Source organism: Helicoverpa armigera, chromosome 29 (genome assembly GCF_030705265.1).
Source record: "Helicoverpa armigera isolate CAAS_96S chromosome 29, ASM3070526v1, whole genome shotgun sequence".
In the NCBI taxonomy this organism is placed as follows: domain Eukaryota; kingdom Metazoa; phylum Arthropoda; class Insecta; order Lepidoptera; family Noctuidae; genus Helicoverpa; species Helicoverpa armigera.
Window position 1 is genome coordinate 2461114 of NC_087148.1, and position 21111 is coordinate 2482224.

At 36.7% G+C, this 21111-nt stretch overlaps 1 protein-coding gene across 3 annotated transcripts in view; it reads left to right on the forward strand.

Moving 5' to 3' along the window:
• Positions 1-21111, forward strand: part of LOC110377737 (mitogen-activated protein kinase-binding protein 1) — a 138720-nt gene that overhangs the window by 37062 nt on the left and 80547 nt on the right. For all 3 annotated transcript variants that reach the window (XM_064042750.1, XM_064042753.1, XM_064042752.1), the window contains exon 2: positions 13425-14055. In XM_064042750.1, coding sequence (XP_063898820.1) covers positions 13915-14055 — 141 coding nt within the window. In that variant the 5' untranslated portion in view covers positions 13425-13914. The remainder of the gene's footprint in view (positions 1-13424; positions 14056-21111) is intronic.

The window sequence follows — 21111 nt, forward strand, 5'->3', positions numbered from 1 at the left end:
AACTCAATATCCCTTGGTAAGACTGGTTGTCAGACTTACTGGCTTCCGACCACCCGTAACGACTGCTAAAGGTGTTCAATGCCAGCCGAAAATGTTTTCGAGAATTGTTTAGTGAAATTCCATGGACTGAAATAGGTCTTACGGCGAGTTGCACCATTTACATATTACGACACGGTATGAAAAAATTTCAGTTGTCAAATCGCCAATTTGGCCAATGGGCGGCAAGTATACGGCATGTTCGAAAGAGATACCGCGGCCCTGGTACATAAAAGGCCTACGACGGAAGGCGACAGTTTTTAGTCAGTAAGAGTCTGACACTCCCTCACCGCTGCTAACCCACAGCGGGAGGGGTCATTTGATGATTTTTGAAGCCGTTAAAAAAAAAAAATATACGGCATGTTATGGTTTGGGTAATGTTATAGTTAAATGGTACACTTCTTAATATGTTATTTTTTAAAATTTTTGATGTTATGCTATGTGTATTTATTTTTTCTACAAAGAAAACAGGGTTTTAATTATGTTTTTTTTTTGTTCAAAGGTAATCGAGCGACTTGGATTGCGGTGATTTTAATTTTACATAGCATAGAAAATAGGAGTTGTGTATGTGGTATGTTATTCATCATACATTTAATACGACTCTTGTTTTAGAATTGTCATGAATATAATATTGACAATTGAAAAATCTATCATGCCTTCCGAAACACGGAAGAACTTGTTACGTCAAGACGGTCACCCATCCACGGACCAACCGCGCCAAGGGTTGCTTAACCTTGTTATGGCTTTGACTTAGGCACGTGCTCTTCCACCCTACAATGTTGAAAATTGTAAATTCTTCATTTCCCATAAATCATACCGGTCATTGTTCTTCTTTGTTTTTCCTGTATGTTTAGATTCCGTTCAATGAAAACCGACAATGGTTTTTTTATGGAAGTAATTCCGCGACATCATGCTGTTTGCAATTTCTTTGAATTCTTTAAGATTGTGCCCTATTTGAGGTTATAGCTTACATACTTATATCCCTTCAAACATACTAATTATTCGAATACTTCGCGCATTCGATTAAAAAATAATTAATCTATAGCCTTCCTCTATAATAAAAATAATAACTTTCATTCAGATTACAAGGAATCCTTAATATATATAATATAAATAAATAATAAAAAAAACTTACCAACAAATACTCGTTTCTGATTCTATAAAACAATTAAGAGATTTTCAATCCATTGGTTTTTGAGATTGGCGTGTAAAATCGAATAAGCAAACTCTTCAGCTTTACTAGTAAGTACAATAATAAGTATAATTAAGACACCAGACGTACTTCTAATAGGACACAACTTTATTATAATTTGACGGCCTCACACACGCCGGATGCGAGAAGCCGAAAATCGATCTCAGTGGCGTGCACTTGGAGAGGCCTATGTCCAGCAGTGGACTGCGATAGGCTGATGATGATGATGACACACGCTTCTTGCCTGTTAAAGTTCGTCCCTTGGACAAAGGCGTGCTCTTAGCTTCCTTAACTCATATAAATAAATACCTACCTTATTGTGCCAATAAAGACCTATCCCTTGTCAATAGTTAACTGCTTTTATTGTCTGCAAGGGGCGTACCAGGTACGGTTGAAAATTGCCGAAAAGTTTTCGCTGATATGACCTGGTTGTATCACTTTATTCACGTTCAGTGGTATACGGCAGTTTATTGTCATGGGTTTTATGGCAAAATATGGAGGGAAAACATGAACCATGCAAGAATGATAGGTTATTTTTTTGACACAAAATAGCTAAAAAACAAAAGATGAAAAGGTATAGGGGTACCGAATGTTTTGTGTAGTTGACAGCATTAAATTTTCTGACTCACAGAATTGTATACTGGAAGCCGACCCCAACATAGTTGGGGAAAAGACTCGGAGGATGATGAGAATTGTATACTGCACCAAAAAACGGACAGACAGTAGATGCAATTTTTGAAAGACATTATTCTTTTTTCTTCTTCGTAACATGGATTGCTAAGCTGTTGGTCATTGTTTACTTTTGCAAAACACTGGTATAACGAACGGTGTATAACGACGAGTTCGACTGGAAAACAACCTCAGTATGAAAAAAAGGCTTGGTAGATGATGATGAGACTATCTTTAGGCATTTGACACATACACAAACAAATCCATGCTTCTAAGACTTGAAAATAAAAGAGATGTTATTTTAGAAACATTGTATACGACAACCCTTTCAGGAACATGACAAGCCTCCTAATGTCATAATATGCTTATAACAATGATACTTTAAAGCCCCATTAGTGAACTTAAGTAAACCTTAACAATACACATGCGAAAATGACCCTTACGACCATGCAATTAGAACACAAACTCCCTTGCATTGCCACTAATAGGATGATAGAAACCAATTTAGCTTTGCACTTCGTTTTAGCGTATTTGTCAAAGGAAAAGCGAGCTTTCAGGAATTGTGGAATAATGGACTACGTGTAAATTCGCTGCAGGCTATTTTCAACTCTATTGATGTATATTGAAAGTCTAAATTGGCTTGTAAAATTGGTCTGGGCAAGGTGGATTACCATTGTCTTTATGTCAAACAATTTTCAACTCTTTTGCTATGTTTTAAAGTTGGAATTTGTAGTATTAGTACATTAAAGAGCTGTCAAAACAAAGTTAATTTTGCTGCTATTCCCAGCTGGATTTCTAGGATATAAAATGAGGATTTTAGTTTGGCGACAGCATAATAAGTTTGTTAGGATATGTCAGGACTTAATTGTGGGTTGGCAGGCGTCCAAGTCCAGTTAGTCACGAATGTATTGGAGATAGTATAAGGGTTTGTCATGGCATTTATTTATTGAGCTATTGATGAATCAAAGGGATTTTTAGGTCTTTTTACCTGGCTGCCGAAAAGGGTTATGTTTTTTCAGTCTTGGTTCAGAATTTAGTCACTTTCAGTCGGTCGTCAGTTCGTCAGTTAATAGATGTGATGATGATCAATGACAGGCGTTCCTTCTTCGTATCATATGATGACCCCTTCCACTGAGGGTGCAGCAGAAGAGACTGTCAGACCATGATTGAATAAAGCACGCCTTTGTTCCTTCTGGAGCCATTTGTGTGTTTGTGCCGCGGTAACTCTTCCGAAGACGTCATCATAAGTATTGCCTACCGTAAAAAGACCTTCTTTTCAAATAACTTTCACTCTCTGACATCAGCTATTTTGACGCCTCACTCTTTTTTTTTCTTCTTTATTCTGATTAGCATGATCCGGTTAGACTGGATGCCGACCCCAACATAGTTGGGAAAAAGCTCGGAGGATGATTCTGATTAGCGTGAAGTCTGTTACCTTCTTAACAGCCATCTCAGAGTTTTCATATAATTTGAATGGCCCGAAGTCAGAAGTACCCATCTTCAGAGCAGCAGAGTAATCTGTCAAAAATTACAAGCACGTTGATACACACAAATATAAATGCACAATCGATTATCTGTAACCGAGTGTTTAGAATCGTTTCTCCACGGATAATTTGGTACAGCTGCATTGTTCAGGACATGCTCCATTTGACGGTAGGTCGGTAATCGAAAAAATCATATTAATTTTGGGTGTGGCTTCTTGGAACTGTCTCGTATAATCCTTTGTTGTTCTTTGATCTTCAAATTGAGTTAATGTTTACTGTACCTACTTTATGTACTCTGTGCAGCAAGCACCATATTAAAAATGCTTTCATCATCCTCCTACAATTTTTTTTTTATGGGAAATCATCAAATGTGGATTCCTTCCAATGTGGATTATCAGCGTGAGGGAGTGTCAGGCACTTACTGGCTAAAATCTACCATATTCCTTCTTAAGCCCATCATGTACCAGGGCCGTGGTAACTCTTTCGAACAATCCCGCAGCCCCGGCAGGCCTTGGCCCTGCTCCTTGGCATTCTGACTCTCCTTGGAGAAATAATTAGCAATTTTAAAATCCAATCATGCAAAGCTAACGCGATAGCTTTGTATGGTTTGGGGAGGTCTGATAGGCGGTCGTTCCATATGAAACACTGGCAATCTTTCAAACTGGAAGATGACCCCAACATTAAAAAAAAAAGATGAATTAGCCTAAAAAAATATATGTCAGTCTAAATACTACAAGAGTCCGTGAACTTGATACCTTTTTAATAAATAAAAATGGTTGCTCCCGTAGCGGCAATGTCATTGCATATTAATTGGAGCGTGATGAGGTTGACAGTTTCCGTTCTGTGACTGCGTTCTCGTCAATGTCGTTGTATTAGATGCTTTGAGAAAATAATATTTTTCTCGATTTTTCGTTCGCAATGACTATAGCGACAGCGTAAATAATGTAGTTTAGTGTTTGTTATTAAACAGTCATATTCTGGTAAATAAATGTTTATTATTTGTTTCTTCTTAGGCACCGAGATGCAAAAATATTATAAGTAACTCTTGATAGCTTATTATTTTGATCCTATTTATTAAGAAAAAAATAAATTATGCTTCTTATTTTAGCCGAATTTAACACCTGTTTGCACTGCTATGTAGATAATAGACACCTACTTATTTGTATATACAATGACCTTTTAAAAAATAAAATACATAAATGTTATTTAGTTTTCTTAAATATACAAACAAAATACATAATGTCACGTGCCTAATCTTTAAAAATATTCAAAAAATACATACCTAATGTCATTTTGCATGAATAGCAAAAAATAGATAACATAAAAATAGATAGGTATGAAAAAAAAAACATAGTCCACAGCTGAAAATGTTGAATTTCGCAACTGGAGAAACCGCAGGTATTTCAAAACTCAGTTGACAGCAGTCGTCAACTTTCTGGATGAACTTTTTGCAAACTATTCGTATATTCAAAGTTGGTCGGTTGAAACAATGCTGGCAATGTTATGCTTTGAATATTTCAACTATTACTTGGCTCCCTGAGTAGAGTTGAGATCTCCTTTTTCCTACAAGGATTGTCTTATTTCTAAATTCTTATACCCTGACGACATAAGATTATAGCTGAAAACAAAACAAAAAAAAAGAAATTAGTTGAAACTTATGCGAAAAATAAAATATGGTTTATCAGAAAACTCTGTCACCCTTATTGCTGAATAACAAATATTGCCAATATGTTTTCTTGTAGAACATGTGATATTTGTGTTCTCGATAAACTTTATAGAGGCTAGCCACTAGTTTCTTAGTTCAAAACACTCGCAACCTCCATCGCTGCCATACCTTCAAAAGAATGAAAGATACGATATTTGGAATCGCCATAAAGTTTTCTACCACTCCTCATTTGCGAAAATGAAAAAACCTTGCAACTTCTCTAACCTTTCCAACTAATGACTTGCAGTCAGTTCACCCTGAACTCCCATTTTATTGCAATGTTTGCCCTGAACAAACGCTTAAACTTTTAACTACGGGTCAGCCATTGTTGTTATGTTTTCTTTAACATAAAATTCTGTTATTTTAGCTTCGAAGGTAAGGTTTAGTTTACTTTGTCACCATGTTACTTTGTTTCCAATATGAATCTTTAAGATATTTTCATCGGATTCAGGTTTTTCATATAAGTCAAAAAACAAAATATTTAAGTAAATTGGCAGTTTATTCTTTAGTTGATGGCTATTTTTAGTGCTCTTTATTGCTAAGGGTGCGTCCACATCTGGCGAATGTGCAGCTCGCGAGCCGTTTGCGACCTGCCCGCGAGCTGCGCGCTTGCATTTTTGTTCGTGCGCCGCTTCTGCGCCGCCCGCGCGCAGTTCGCGCGCGACCTAAGCGCCGCACGCGATCAGCGCGCAGGCGGCGCGCGACGCGCTCTTTATTAAATAATAAACGGAACTGTAAGGGCGAGAACTGAGTGCGCGCAGATCGCGCGCTCTATACGAGCCTTGCATGAGTTGCGCTAAAGAGGCGCACCAAGCTATTGCAGTGACTGCACGCGCGCAGGTCGCGGGCAGGTCGCAAACGGCTTGCGAGCTGCGCATTCGCGGCACATTCGCCAGATGTGGACGCACCCTTAGACTACTAAAACTGCAAAAAAAACTTTCTAAGCATAAGAAAGTTTTTGTTCTTAAATGCAGTAGGCAAACTTACTGTTGTCGAATTCGTAGGCAAATACTAGTATAGCCTAGAATGCACCAAAGCAGAGTGGAGAAGTTTTTAATCTACCTTACAATTTCTTCGCTCAGGGATCCAAGTGGGCAAAGACGAGATATTTGAGTAAAGAAATTTTGCCCGCTTTGATATTTGATAGAGTTCGGACCTAAGATATATAAAAGACATGCCTTTGAATAACATGTTATGTCCCAATTCCGATATGAGTTTGTTTTTCTGAATTTTCCATCATATCTCTCTGGAAAGATGCCAGGAATCAGTGGCGGCCCTAGGGGTGTGCGAACTGTGCCATCGCACAGGGCCTCGCGCTTGGGGGGGCCTCGCGCTACAACCCACACTAATATAAAAAAAAATATAATTAAAAAATACATATATATATCTGGTCCAAGAAAAAAAATATTTTTCTTTATTTATTTCTTATTCATTCTGCGTTTACTTTTTGAGTTCTCAATTTAACAAAAAAATTGGACTACCAACGTAACAAAAACAACTGGCTCTCGATCCGGTCACGGATTCTTTTTATTTGTGCTTAATTCCGAGTTTAATTTGAGAGTCCTTAAACAAACAATTTTAAAAATTCGCGCTCGCTACGTTCGCGGCTGTTCACTTGTCAGTACAGTTCATTCTAACATGATTAGAGTACTTTTATGTCCCAAAACTCAAAAATTTTCGCGCTCGCTGCGCTCGCGGCTGTTCGCTTGTCAGTACCGTTCATTCTAACATGATTAGAGTACTTTTATGTCCCAAAACTCAAAAATTTTCGCGCTCGCTACGCTCGCGGCTGTTCGCTTGGCAGTGCCCTTCATTCTAACATGATTGGAGTACTTTTATGTCCCAAAACTCAAAAATTTTCGCGCTCGCTACGCTCGCGGCTGTTCGCTTGTCAGTACCGTTCATTCTAACATTATTAGAGTACTTTTATGTCCCAAAACTCAAAAATTTTCGCGCTCGCTGCGCTCGCGGGTTTTCGCTTGTCAGTCCCGTTCTTTCTAACATGATTAGAGTACTTTTATGTCCCAAAACTCAAAAATATTCGCGCTCGCTACGCTCGCGGCTGTTTGCTTGTCAGTACCGTTCATTCTAACATGATTAGAGTACTTTTATGTCCCAAAACTCAAAAATTTTCGCGCTCGCTACGCTCGCGGCTGTTCGCTTGTAAGTACCGTTCATTCTAACATAATTAGAGTACTTTTATGTCACAAAACTCAAAAATTTTCGCGCTCGCTGCGCTCGCGACTTCACCTTGAGGTGCTTTTGGGACCCAAACCTCAAATATTTTTGCGCTCGCTACGCTCGCGGGCGCTTTATTTTCCACTTCTTATATTTTTTTTCATCCTTTTTTAGCCGAACCTAGAAGGTAGCGCCGCTTGTAAGTCCTTTTATTAACAAGAAAATAACTCCTAGCTCACAACAGACTTTTCACGTAGGACAAAGGGCCTCGCATAGACCTGCCGCACGTAGCCTCGCAATGGCTAGGGCCGCCGCTGCCAGGAATAGTTATTAGATCCATATTGCTTCAGGAAATTTGTCTCGAGTTTTGCTCTCGTTAGCAAGCCTACTAAAAATTTTTGGTATAAGATTTTCGTCTAACGATCTTATTATGCTGAGAACTTACAAGTAGGATGACTCGTTTTGAGGCTTAGAAATTATTTTAGGGACTATATTCTAATAAGAGTGTTTCAATTTATTATCTAGCTAGGGCTACCTTAGGTTCTATTTTGGGTGTAGTGCCTTGTGATTCCGACATTTTTCTGTGACAAGCACTGTATTCATTCAGGATCTATTGAATCAATTTTCAAAACTTGCAGTGTTAGATAGATCACTTTTCGAGGAAGCCTTATAGGCTTTTTATCTGGTAGTGTAAAGAAATTACAACCGGATGGATGGAAATCGTTTGCTAGTATACTAATATTACAAGAACACTAATTTACCTTCATTAAACACCAAGCCATTGAAAATCAACGACAGTATCAGACACACCACAATCCACAGTTAGTTCTACCAGTCTTGAATATGCAAAACTAATGCAAATGCTCATGTTGTCATCGTTGTAGCTGGTCATTTGAATATTAGCCTTCAACTTAGGTAATACTGCGACATCGGCCGTGGTTAGAAATGTCTTAATGTGTAATGCCATTAGTAAAACTAGAATCTATAAGGTTAACCAGCTTCCGTTGGCGGTTTCAAATGCATTCTTTGGGATTGGTCTGTACAACTGGATCAACAGTATAGCCTTCTTTAATGGGATTTCTTTCACTGGAAAAATTTTCCAAATCGGTTCGATAGTCCTTGAGATCAGCGCGTTCAAACAAACTCTTTAGCCTTATAATGTTAGTATAGATAAATTTCCCTATACAATTTACTCCTTATTTTTTTTCTCCTTTAATTACTGGATGGACGGGTGATAAGGCCTAGCGCGCCAGGAAGCAGTGGATGCGAATTGCTAAAGATCGAGCAAAGTAAAGCCTTTGTTCAGCACTGGACGCCTTGAGGCTAAAAAGGGAAATGTCCCTAGTTCTCTTGCATGAATGGGCGATATAGCTAAAATAGCTGGGAAGCAGAAAATTTCCCTAAACTTATAATGAAAAATAAAACCTACAATACCTACTCTTTACATAGTATTCGTCAATATTAGCAATACACTCACACAAACAGACGTGCTACACAATTTGAATATAACAATTAATCAAGTTGGAAGCGTGCAGGATAACGTCGAGGAAACCCGCATGCCAAATAATAAATACATATAAACATTTACTTCATTTGTATGTACATGTTTATGTGTGGCTGGTCACGTTTGTCTTGAGAATACCTTTGTACCTATATCTTAGGCTATATAACTCTATATGATGATAATATGTTTGCTTGTTATGCTTTACCTGCACCGTTCTATAATATCAGCAAATTTACCGACTTCTGTTGAACTTAGGCCTCTCCCAACACACGCCAACTATCCCGGTCTTAGGCAGCCCGCATCAATACACTTATTGTTCTTTTTTTTCTCTGAGCAAAAACGGCTTTGCTGAAAAAAAAATGGAGTGTATAGGTGAGTTTCTAGAAATGTTTATAGGTGACTTTATCCTTGTGAGCGAAGTAATTTCTTCGGGATCTAGGTGATGCCACGGGAACCAGCTAGTATTTAAAACTAAAAGGAACTATATCCAGTAATCATGAGAAATTAAATGAGTCGAATGCGGCAGCCGTAATACGAATTTTCCAATCAGTAGTAATTTGTTTATCGTGATCCAATTTGAGTTTTTGGCAGAAGCGAACAGTTTTGGTAATTTTTGGTGATTATAGCTTTTTGCACACACAATAATACTATTTTTGCTACTATAGTAAGGTTGGTTGTCTAAATAAATAATAATACAAAATATGTAGGTACTTACAATAATTAGAAGGTATTGTCTAGCTAAAGGCTGATTAAGGTACATACCATATTTACGAAAATAAATACATAAATAAAAATGTTTTTATTCAAGTATATAAAGACAATAACAGTTCTATTTTCTTAATAAACCATTTATAAATACCTTGGAAAATATGCATTATATAAAGTATTTTTTAATAATCTTGTTGATTAAATACCATACAAAAAAAAAAAAATATAAACGGTAGCGTCTAATACGTTGTACGTAAGTAAACGATATTCTATCGAGTATCGATGCGCATCACTAGCTACAAGTAATCGATTCATTGATGCCATCTGTCTTTATCGAGTTATGATCGAATGATCGTTTCTGTCACGAAGAAATGAGGGTGTGAGTTTCTAAATTGTTCGAGTATTTGTTTGTATCGTAGAGAAATATGATAATGTTATGACTTTGCTACGCTTTCGTAGTAAAATGCCCGATTCGATTCATCATCTCCCGAGCCTTTTCCCCAACTATGTTGGGGTCGGCTTCCAGTCTAACTGGATACAGCCACATACAGCTGAGTACCAGTACTTTAAAATGCCCGATTCGAATGAAAGGCGTAAAGGTGAGATGATGAAAAGGCTGCACTCGTAGGCTTGAACTACGGTGGTCAACTTATCGATAGTTACGTTTTTCTAAGCGAGTTGCCGACTGCAACTACCGACCTCACGTGCCGAAGCACTACTGGTTTTTATGAATTTGCATGCAATCGTTTTGGATTGAAACGGCTGCAGCACGTGCAGTCGCCCTGAGACATCGGTCGGTTTCATGCAGTCGTGCACGTGCAGTTGGCAGCTAGCTTTTCCAAAACGTAACTTAGGCTCAAATACGAATGTGCACGGTAATACTAATTTATTTATTGCTATGATGTTTTATCTAGCGAAGAGAGTGAGACATAGTTGTGTTGTGTGTTCACATTCACATTACACATTGAACTATCTTATTTGGTTATAGCTGGGTAATGGGCATGTACTTATAGCGGCATGTACATGTAGGTACACACAAGTATGTCTCAACCGCTGTCCCGAGATAAAACATCTACATACTAGGTACCAAGGAATTTGTTGTAGCGGTTCTTGCGTATATTTTGCAATTTTCACAGTATCGTCCGTTACTCCATATGCAAATATTGTCTTTAATGTTTTGTTTGGTTGCGTAACCTGTATGGTTGCTTGGCTACGCGTGTAGTGTCGTCAACCGTATTGGTTGTTTGGTCGTCATCGGCATAAATTTGAAACCATTCTGCTATTCGCAGCTTTTTTCATTCTATCCTGTCCTCTCCATCTGTCTGTCTCATCATCATCATCTTAGCCATAGGACGTCCACTGCTGAACATAAGCCTCCCCCTTAGATCTCCACAGATACCTGTTGGAGGCGACCTGCATCCAGCGTCTTCCTTCTTCTGTCTGTCTGCTCGCGATAAACACAAAAATAACTGAACGAACATTCGTGAGCTTTTTAACCAACACAAAGGTAGATTTATCCCCTTTCGAAACCTGGGTCGCATTTTTTATGCCGTTTTTATTTTAGGGAAGAATTGTAAAAAAAAATGTGAAAAATACCTAATAATATTCTGTACACGAAGGGCGACGTATTTTTAACATACGTATGTAAATTAGACTTGTATATCGACTTTTGTAGCAAAGTGTATTAAATCGAGATATAAAAATACCTGCATATTAATGTACCTGTGACCTTTATAATATGTTAATATCGGGTTAGTGAGAAGTTATTTTAGATTGTCACCTCTTTAAAATATTTGAAGGGACCAAAATATCATTTAAACTGAAGGTTAATTAGCAAAATATATTTAAGTAATAGGCAATGGATCAAAAGTATTAAAATTAGTTTCAGGGCTTTCTCTAATCCGCTTCTGAGTAATCTGTTTTAAATAAGCCTGAAACAGTAGCCCTGGATATTTTTCGTTCGCTATTTGGATCTGTCTGTGAAACCGATTGTGAACCGATGAACGAGTAGAAAAGTCAACCATTAAGCAAAAATCGAGTGGAACTACCTGACATTTGACTGCAAACCTTCGAAATGGAAAGTTCAATATGGTATTTACCTTAATTGAACTAAAAAACAAAACTTGAAGTTACTTTCGCTTTTAAATACCTGTAAAATCGTATGCAAATGACTTTTATGTTCGACTTTTATGTTTCAAACGCGTTTTGTGGAAAATATGGATAAAAAGCCTATAACCCTTTTCTATAAATATACTATTTATAGAAAATTTAAATATACCAGTAGCGCGTTCAAACAAACTCTTCAGCTTTACAATACATGTTATTAAAGATAACTAGCTGTTTTCCCGCGGTTTCACCCGCGTCCCGTTGGAACTTCTGCCCGTACCGGGATAAAATATAGCCTATGTTGCTCGGGAACAGTGTAGCTTTCCAACAGTGAAAGAATTTTTAAAATGGGTTCAGAAGTTTCGAAGCCTTTTGGGTACAAACAAACAGACAGAAAAATGTTTCCTCTTTATTATATTACCAGTACATAGATACATTTATAGATGATTTATCATGCCAATAATAGATCGATTCATTGATAGAAAAACCTCGGATGTTTTTATCGATAGTACGCAAAAACGTAAATAGGTGTTAATCCTTTATTATTTCCTATATTTTATGCGAAAATTCTCATCGTGATAATTGTATTGACCTTGTATGATAATATTACGTTTTTAAGTAAGGTAGCAGTCACTGTTGTTGGACTTATATTTTTGACGATATTTTTTATGAAGATATCATTTTTAGGATGCCGTACCCAAAGGGTAAAACGGAACCCGATTGTTTTCGCGCCTCTGTCCGTCCGTTCGTCTGTCACCAAGCTGTATCTCATGAACCGTGATAGTCAGAGAGTTAAAATTTTCACAGATGATGTATTTCTGTTGCCACTATAACAACAAATACTGAAAACTAGAAGGGCTCTCGTACAACAAACGTGTTTTTTTTTGCTCATTTTTGCTCTGGTACATGTGGTTACCCTTCATGCGCGAGTCCGACTCGCACTTGGTCGGTTTTTATTGCTATGGTCCCTATATTCAACCTTTTTATATTAGAAATATTCATTGCTTTCATAACGTATCGTTTTTCAATAGGTCAGGCCGCTATGCAAGTGCAATGCACCGGCCGTCATCTAAAATTGGACGCATAAACTCTTATCTCGAGATAGCTATTATCAGTCAGGAAATAAATTCCTATTGGAACTTTTATTGCTTTTCACTTTTGCGTTTTTATTTACCATCTACTTAATGTAATTTCAAACAATACTGGATTTTTCAACAGCGTCCCGTGGGAATCACTGACCGACGACCGTACTGGGATAAAATATAGTCTATGCAACTCGGGAAGAGTTTAGTTTTTGACAGTGAAAGAATTTTTCAAGTCGGTTCAGTAGGTTCGAGGCCTACAAAGAAACAAAAACAAAATGTATTAGTATAGATTATTATATTAGTATAGATTTGCATACTACAGGTATATTTGTTGTAGTGTGTTTGTGTAATTTTGTTTTTATGTTTTGTTATTTTAGATCGTAGTATTTTATTATTCAAAGCGATGTTACCAAGACTTCTCTTGATTTAATTTCTTTTGAAGTATAAATGAGCTCACTAGTAGTTCTTATTTTCGGGTCAACATTTTACGCAATGCTTCTTAATTAGATTTTAATTAACCCATTTAGTAATATAAAAACATTGACACTATTCATGTAGTATGAGGAAACTACGAACTAATGTTCTCCAATATTCAGTCATATGTTTTTATACGACAATAGTAAATTTTTCCATTCATAAAAAGGATAAATACAAGCTAATAATTATGTATTCTACCCTACGCCTTTAACGTAAAATAACCTGTGATATTTAAATGTTGTTTTGTCAATCGACTCACTGTCTTCCCTCTCTTTCGCAGATATGGCGACGAGTAGGACGGCACAATCCGAGTTGCAGAAAAATATCAACCGCCGTCCCGCAGACTCGCGTACGATGTGAATTTTGAGAGAAAAAACATGAGAAAAATAAAATAAAAAGCATATAAATATAAAAAAATAAGTGTTTAAAGTGGTTTAAGTGTCGAAAAACGCATTCCGTTCATATATTAATGCTCAAAAGTCGTGTTTTACAAAGTGCTGTGCTCAAAAATATCTAGTTCCTCAAAAATGGCTAGTGACTCCAAATACGTCCATTATTGCATACAGTGAATTGAATAAGTGGTTTTTAAGTGCAAATTAGTGTGTGTTTAATTAGTTTTTTTCTACAAAAAATGGTTTAAATTACATCGCGAGTGCCAAAAGTTTGATACAGCGACATCTGTCGTGTGATGGACTGTTTTGTTTTGTGCGGGATTGCGTACAGCGCCATCTGTTGTTGAGTAGCGGCGATGCTTAGTACCTGATATTGCCATGGAGGCCGGTTTCATACCGGTTGGCAGTGGGAATGGCGGGGGCGCGACGCAAACTAGTTCCGTGGTGGCGCCACCAGCGAATGTTATTCGCGCGCCTGGTTTGAAGCGCGGAAAAATGGAAGAAGCTATTTCGGATCGGGTGAGTTATATTTTCACGCATTTTTTATAGCATTAAGTTCCAAGTAGATACTTAGGAAAAATAAATATATGGTATTCTTAAAAAGGTAATGAACTTCGAAAAAATCTAAATGAAATAGGAACTAAAAGCAAGTATACATGTGTTTCTCAAAAATGTTTTTCCAAAATTAAGGAGGTATCCAAGGCCCACCTGCAAGGCCATTGTTATCAAAGGCCCGTGTGATACAAACCACAATTACAATTGGCAGAATTATCTTCAAATGTCAATATTTATGGACGTCGTCACATTTCAGAAATCAATCAGACTGAATTTGCAGCTCTCTTCAAATAATTAAGCCTCTCTGAAGTTGCCTAATAATGTATCATTGATAAATTGTAGTCTGACGTTAGATTGCAACCTGGGGCCCGATTCTCATAATTTTACTTAAGCGCCATACGATTCACGTTCGACTCGATTCGACTGAGATCCAATCGATTACGATTGAAGCGTATGTGGCATTCCGCTATTTTTTCTTTGAAATAAACGTTTTTATCCTTTTCTGTCATTCAATAATGAATCGTTTTGTCTGCAAATGATTTACGATTGCAAAATGATTGTACAGCAAACTACCGTATAGACCAAAATCACCAAAATAGCAGACCAATCTTACACCAATCAAATGTCAATCGAATACGATTGGTCTTTTATTAGTAGCAGAATGCCCGATATGGTTAAAACTGCTATTGCGATCATATTGCGATTCGTTTTCTATTCGATTTTGACATTATTAACTTAGGAGAATCGGGCCCCTGTCTACCTATCTATCTTTGGATTAGCTTTACTTGAGAAAGAATTGTAATGCAAATCCACGGAGAGATGCTTAGGTTACTGACATCCACTATTACTTTGCGTATATACATAAGATATAGGTATATACATGTAAATAAAGAATAAAATGATTATCTCAAAATCTCAACATCTTAGAGAGATTGTAAAGACAAAATCTCGATTTTCTACAGAGGAGTAAATCTCAAATATTTGACTTATCTTCTTAAATTATGCAAAGAGATTTCCTTTAAACCGCCCGCCTTCTGAACACAATGAAATGCATAGCCACTGCATACTGCAGTCGGCATAGCTCGCGACGAACTGAGCGAAAAATTGGCGCTCCAATGCTCTACTGAGATTATTGCATTATTTGCGCTATTATTAATGCGTTTATTGAAGAATTTGTGGTGTAAAAATGATCATTTTGGGCCATCTTTGTAGTGTAGCAGGGAATTTGTGGCTAAGTTATCAGCTGCATGGATCAATCGATGATGGGTACAACTTTGGCACCGTTGTCCGTAGACGGGTGACAATCTTGTCCTTACGAGATCCTTCCTGTTTCGGAAGACATCTAAAAATTTGAGTCCCGGCTATTATTTTAACATCTTTGGCAGTTAAAAACCAGCAAGTCCAACAACTAGTCTTACCAAGGGTTGTAGGTTTGCTTAGGTCACTAGGCTGGGGAGATCAGAAAGGCAGACACTCCTTGAAAAACACTGGTACTCAACTACATGGAAGTCAATATAGTTACCACATAGTTCGGAAAAGGCTTGGCAGATAATGACGTGTATCTTACCACAACAAAACATTATTAATTTTTCAAGACATCTTCATCAAGTACTGATTCTAAAAATAAATCTAGAAATTCTCATGAATTTTACGAGCTTACCCTCAACTTTTCTTAAGACGCAAGCGTACTTAAGAAAAAGCAACACTTGAAGCTCTTGGCACGTCAAAAGACGCTCTTACTTTACCTTAAAATTTCACAGCCATTTTGAAATGTTTTCACTGTAAAAATAACTTTATTATCGCTTCTTAAGCAATATTTTTATATGCCTGCTTTAAAAGAAGGTGTGACAGTTGACGAATATAATCATGATCACCATCCTATCCCTATTTTATTTCGGTCGTCGCAGCATGTTTTCTCCTTCCATACTCTTCTATCTGCCGTCATCTCAAAAGCAACATTCTTTCTAACCATATCGACTTTCACACAATCCATCCATCGTTTCTTTGGTCTTCCTCTTCCACTATATGCGTCCACGTTCATGCCCAAAACCTGCATCACAGGCCCAATAAATCAAATGTAAGTAATTATGCCTTTAAAGACACCTAGGTATTCCTATAAAGACACCTGCATTGAGAATTTTCATTGCATATTCTCACAAATTACCAAACAGTATTCAAATCCTTGCCATATAAGTCTAATCCATCTAATTAGGCACTATAATTAAGCCCATTGACCAGGATCAGGTCATTCATTAAATTCATTAACTGTTGGCAACTCCAAAAATTCGGGCATAATTTGCGCTTTATACGAAAAAGGAATGAAGATGGGTAATATGTCCCAATGGTAGTCTAAATTCTTGAAAATATCCTTTTGAAGACCGATGGCCTAGTCACCACATTCTAGCGAAACACTTATAATTCTTAGAATAAAACGATAGACTGCCAGAAATAATTTGAGTGGTATCTCTAATTATCATCTCTCGTAAGGCAAGTTAAATTGATGGGTCCCGGCTGTCATTTGAACATCCTTGGCAGTCGTTACGGGTAGTCAGAAGCCACATAACCCGACCATCAGTCTTAGCAAGGGGTATCAGTTTGCCCTGATAACTTGGGTTGAGGACATCAGATAGGCAGTCGCTCCATGTCAAAAAACTGGTACTTAGCTGCTTAGACTAGAAGCCGACCCCAACATATTTGGAAAATACTAGGCAGATGATGATGTCAAACAAATAAAACTACAGCTCTCAGTTAATTTGTAAGTAAACACCAGTATGACTAATTCTACATTACAAATATCGATATTCGTGTCATATCGTATGTCCCAGTATCAGAGGTAATATGATCATCATACTATATTGTACGGTTTAATGCATAAATCTGGATATTAAACTAGGCGTGGCTGATAAAGTATGTCAAGCGGTTACGGTGGACGAGTTTTGTGTACAATTAGGATTAACATTTTAAAGTAATAGTGGTCTACAGTTGCCCGAAGTTTTGAGAGGAACTACTTCAAGTATACAGTATTTAAAGTGAGGCTATCGCATCAATCTTCAAATCTGTGGTTCCCAATATATCTGTCTAGTCAGTTGATTTGCATACTTTTTTACGTCTTTTATTGCTGCCAGCCTTTTGGGTACATTACCCAGTGACAGCGATAAGGAGCAATTTTTTGATGCACTGTATTAGTTTTAAGTTGTATATGCATACATAATGTATAAGTTTCTTTTTTTAATTTTTACGTCTTCAAGAATATTTTTATAAAGTTTAATACACACTTGAATAAGAATAATCATTATTTGCTTAGGTACTGGTAATAGAATTTTGACTTCAGCCTCCAGTAAAGCCAATGTCAAATTCCTACCCCCCAGTAAACAAATCTACAGACAGATATGTTATTGAAATCCTTCGTAAATCTACAATGACATTTTCTTACCACTCAAGTACATACTTTAATGTTTTTCGGAGTACATTATATTTCTGATATTACACGTACTTTCAGTATCAAAGTTACCCAACGACCTTTGGGTCAACATTCTGCCTAAAGGACGTCCCTCAGACGAAATCTGCTATTGAACACTCGAATGGAAAATTCTAGATAGAAAAATTCCAGATAATTTTTTGCGTTATGCCAATGAACTTATGAAGGATTGATTAAATAGCGGCCTTGGGTGATCTAAGAGGGATGGTTGAAAAGTTATAGCGGCCCTGGGAAGATGAGGGCGGTTGAAGGGTAGATTTTAAGTTAGGGAGATGTCAAGACAAGATGCAGGAACCGAGGAGATGCAGGATGCGCACCTGGATAAGAAGTAGCCTGTAATCTTTCATGATAAATTGCTATTTTTACTGAAATATTTTTTTCGGATGGCACGTTAAACTGTAGGTCCCGGCTGTCATTGAACATCCTTGGCAGTCGTTACGGGTAGTCAGAAGCCAGTAAGTCTGACACCAGTCTAACCAAGGGCTATTGGGTTGCCCGGGTAACTGGGTTGAGGGGGTCAGATAGGGCAGTCGCTCCTTGTAAAGCACTGGTACTCAGCTACATCCGGTTAGACTGGAAGCCGACCCCAACGTAGTTTGGGAAAAAGGCTCGGAGGATGATACTGAAATAATTTTTGAAATCAGCCCGGTAGTTTGTGAGATAAGCGCTTTCAACCAAACTCTTTATTTTTATAAAATGTATAGTATAGACTAACCCCTATTAAAAACAATGGCTAGACAGACACCATAGTAACAAAGATTCTATGGCAATCCCATGCACCCATGGCATGCATTTCCCATGTAAGTGCAGTCGAAAGTCGGAACACGTAGCCGCGAACATCCGTCCACTGTGATTCTAATGACACATTAATGTGTGATCCGATGGAATGGGTTGCCAGGTTAGAAAGGAAAAAAAATGTACGATTATTTGTTTTTCTTGGTAAATCTGCTATCTATGGGTAATTTGGGTTTAATATTGTTATTTGTTTAAATATAGTTGTCTGAAGTTATGGTTTTGTTAAAAAAATAACATAAGCAAAGCTTAATGATTGATTGTAAAAAAAAAAACAAAAGTAAAAAACACGAACTCATTTCGTGGAATTGTTGGAATTAATATGGATGTATATAAAAAGGCTTAAAGTTAAACAGGATTATAAATGGTTGAAGTCATATACTACCATAATAAGTATGTACAAACACTTAAAGTTAAAATTACTACGGTCAAGGTTAAGGAGGTCAAGTAAATATTACACATTTGTATTTATGTTTCGTTTAGAAGGACTGGCAAGAAACTTAACGATGTAAAAAACGTTGTAATGATAACTTATTTTGGAACGGGTTTTCAGTACGACCGATTGTTTAATTATAGAAAATTTCATTTTTCGTGCAGCTATGTCATAATTTTTTTGTTTACTGAAAAATTGCTCTTCCTTTGCTAACATCTGTCATGTGCTTAACAAAAAGTTTAGCCCGTAGTAAATATAAATCAATTTATTGTGATATTTGTTTAAACGTACGAAGTTGATTTTAACAGCTTACTCATTGAGAAACAATAATTTGTCATTTCCCCACATAGGTGTCACAAAGCTCTCTAATACCATATTTACCCTTCACACTGCACTCCCATATTACTGTTACAGCCTCTTTATCGTCCCACTGCTGGGCTCATGCCTCCTCTCACACGGAGAAGGACACTCCCGTATATTCTACAAAAATTGTACCAAACAAAAAAAAACCTACATATAATTTTCTAACCCTAGCAACACCGGTCGTATACAATCTAACGCGATCAAGTACCTCAGTGTCGGTAAACGGACGGCCGAGGTAGGACGTGCGTCCGTCGCGTATGAAAATAAAATCGAATAATTTAATATTAATCGAGTTTATGAAGTTAATCGATTAACTAGTGCATAGTGTTGTGTTAAAGTGATCAGTGCTTGTGTTTTGTTTTGTGGTTGTTTTAGAAAGGCGGTTTGTAATGCAAGTATGGGAGAATGCAATTTTTTTTTATATTAGTGTCTTTGATAGTTATGTTGACAAAATATTCTGTATAATTGCGGATTTCTATAAAAAGCCAAGCTAACAATTTTATAGAAATTTAACATAATTTCGGTAAATGAAGCTGAAGTTAAAATTCAATCTCTAATTGAAAATCAAGGGATAGGTTAAAGAAATTCACCATATACGTATTTCTTCCTGTTGAAAATATTCTGTGTTGTAGTAAAAGTATTTTTAATGGATACTCAATCTAGTTTTCCAGTCTAAATATTTTCACGCCAATATCACTGAAGCGTATAAGTTATATTCAACCACGTTTTAGCTCAAATCTATACTATCTTGAACAACAGCTGCTTTGACTTCAGATTCCAGGAAGGATATATTCCAATAAGAATAGGGAAGGGCTGTCTCATGTAATCCTGACGTTCGAAAAGTGCTGTTTTTCAGCCCACTTCAAATAACAGGTACAGGCACAGGTACTAGACATATAAACTTAAAATAGCCCCATACAAATTATGTCAAAGTTCTATCTCTAGTACCCAAACCAACAGATATGTTATTGAAATCCACGGTAAATGAACACAAGTACCTATATAGAGAGATCATCTGTAGTGTAAGGAAGTGAGCATAAGACATGAGGGCCGTTTGGTTAATCTGTAACTACTTAACGTGATATCTTGTTAATCAGTACACTTAACCCTTTACTCTCGATTAAAATTAATTAGTTAATACATAGATAAAATATGATTTATATAGAGATGTTAATATCCTAGTTATATTGCCATCATTATATTAGGCTTTGACATCTACAGTGGAGGATTTTAGATTTTAACGTTCAGCGTTTAATTTTATTCGTACTTTTTTAACATTAGTCATTGTTTCTCTTCTCACTGCTTAAAAATTCAGAAATCAAAAACTGTTTACTGTAACTAGAACTTTTTTAGAATTCCAAGACATTATTTATTTATTTAAAAACATACACACTATCATTACAGTTTATAAGCCAATTCGATAGTGGTGTTCACAATAGTTACACATACCAAAAAAAAAAAAAAAATTTAACTTAAATCTAATAAAAAAACAAAACAAAACTGAAAATCAAAATAACTACTTGTACAAAAATCATAAGACATAGTCATTATAATAATCAATCAATTATTTTAATTGACCCTGTCAATATACCCATAGTTGAGAATCCAAACTCTACACAAAAACGTAGTTGACCTCACATTAAATTTAAGCAATCAATTTAGTCTAAATAAAACAACATTGACCTTAACAAAGAGAAAAAAAAACAGAAACACCATAAACATCCAAATCTTATTTGTTCTGACATACCACTAAATATTTTACGATGGCTTATAGTATTTGTAATAAAAACCGGCCTAATGCAAGTCGAAATCACACAGAAAGGGTTCCGTACCATTATCTATAAAACTAGTTTTCCAACAGAAATACCTACATCATCTGCGAAACTTTCATGTTTCTTACTATGTACTATGAGATACCGCCTGGTGACAGACGGACAGAGAACTCTTAATAATT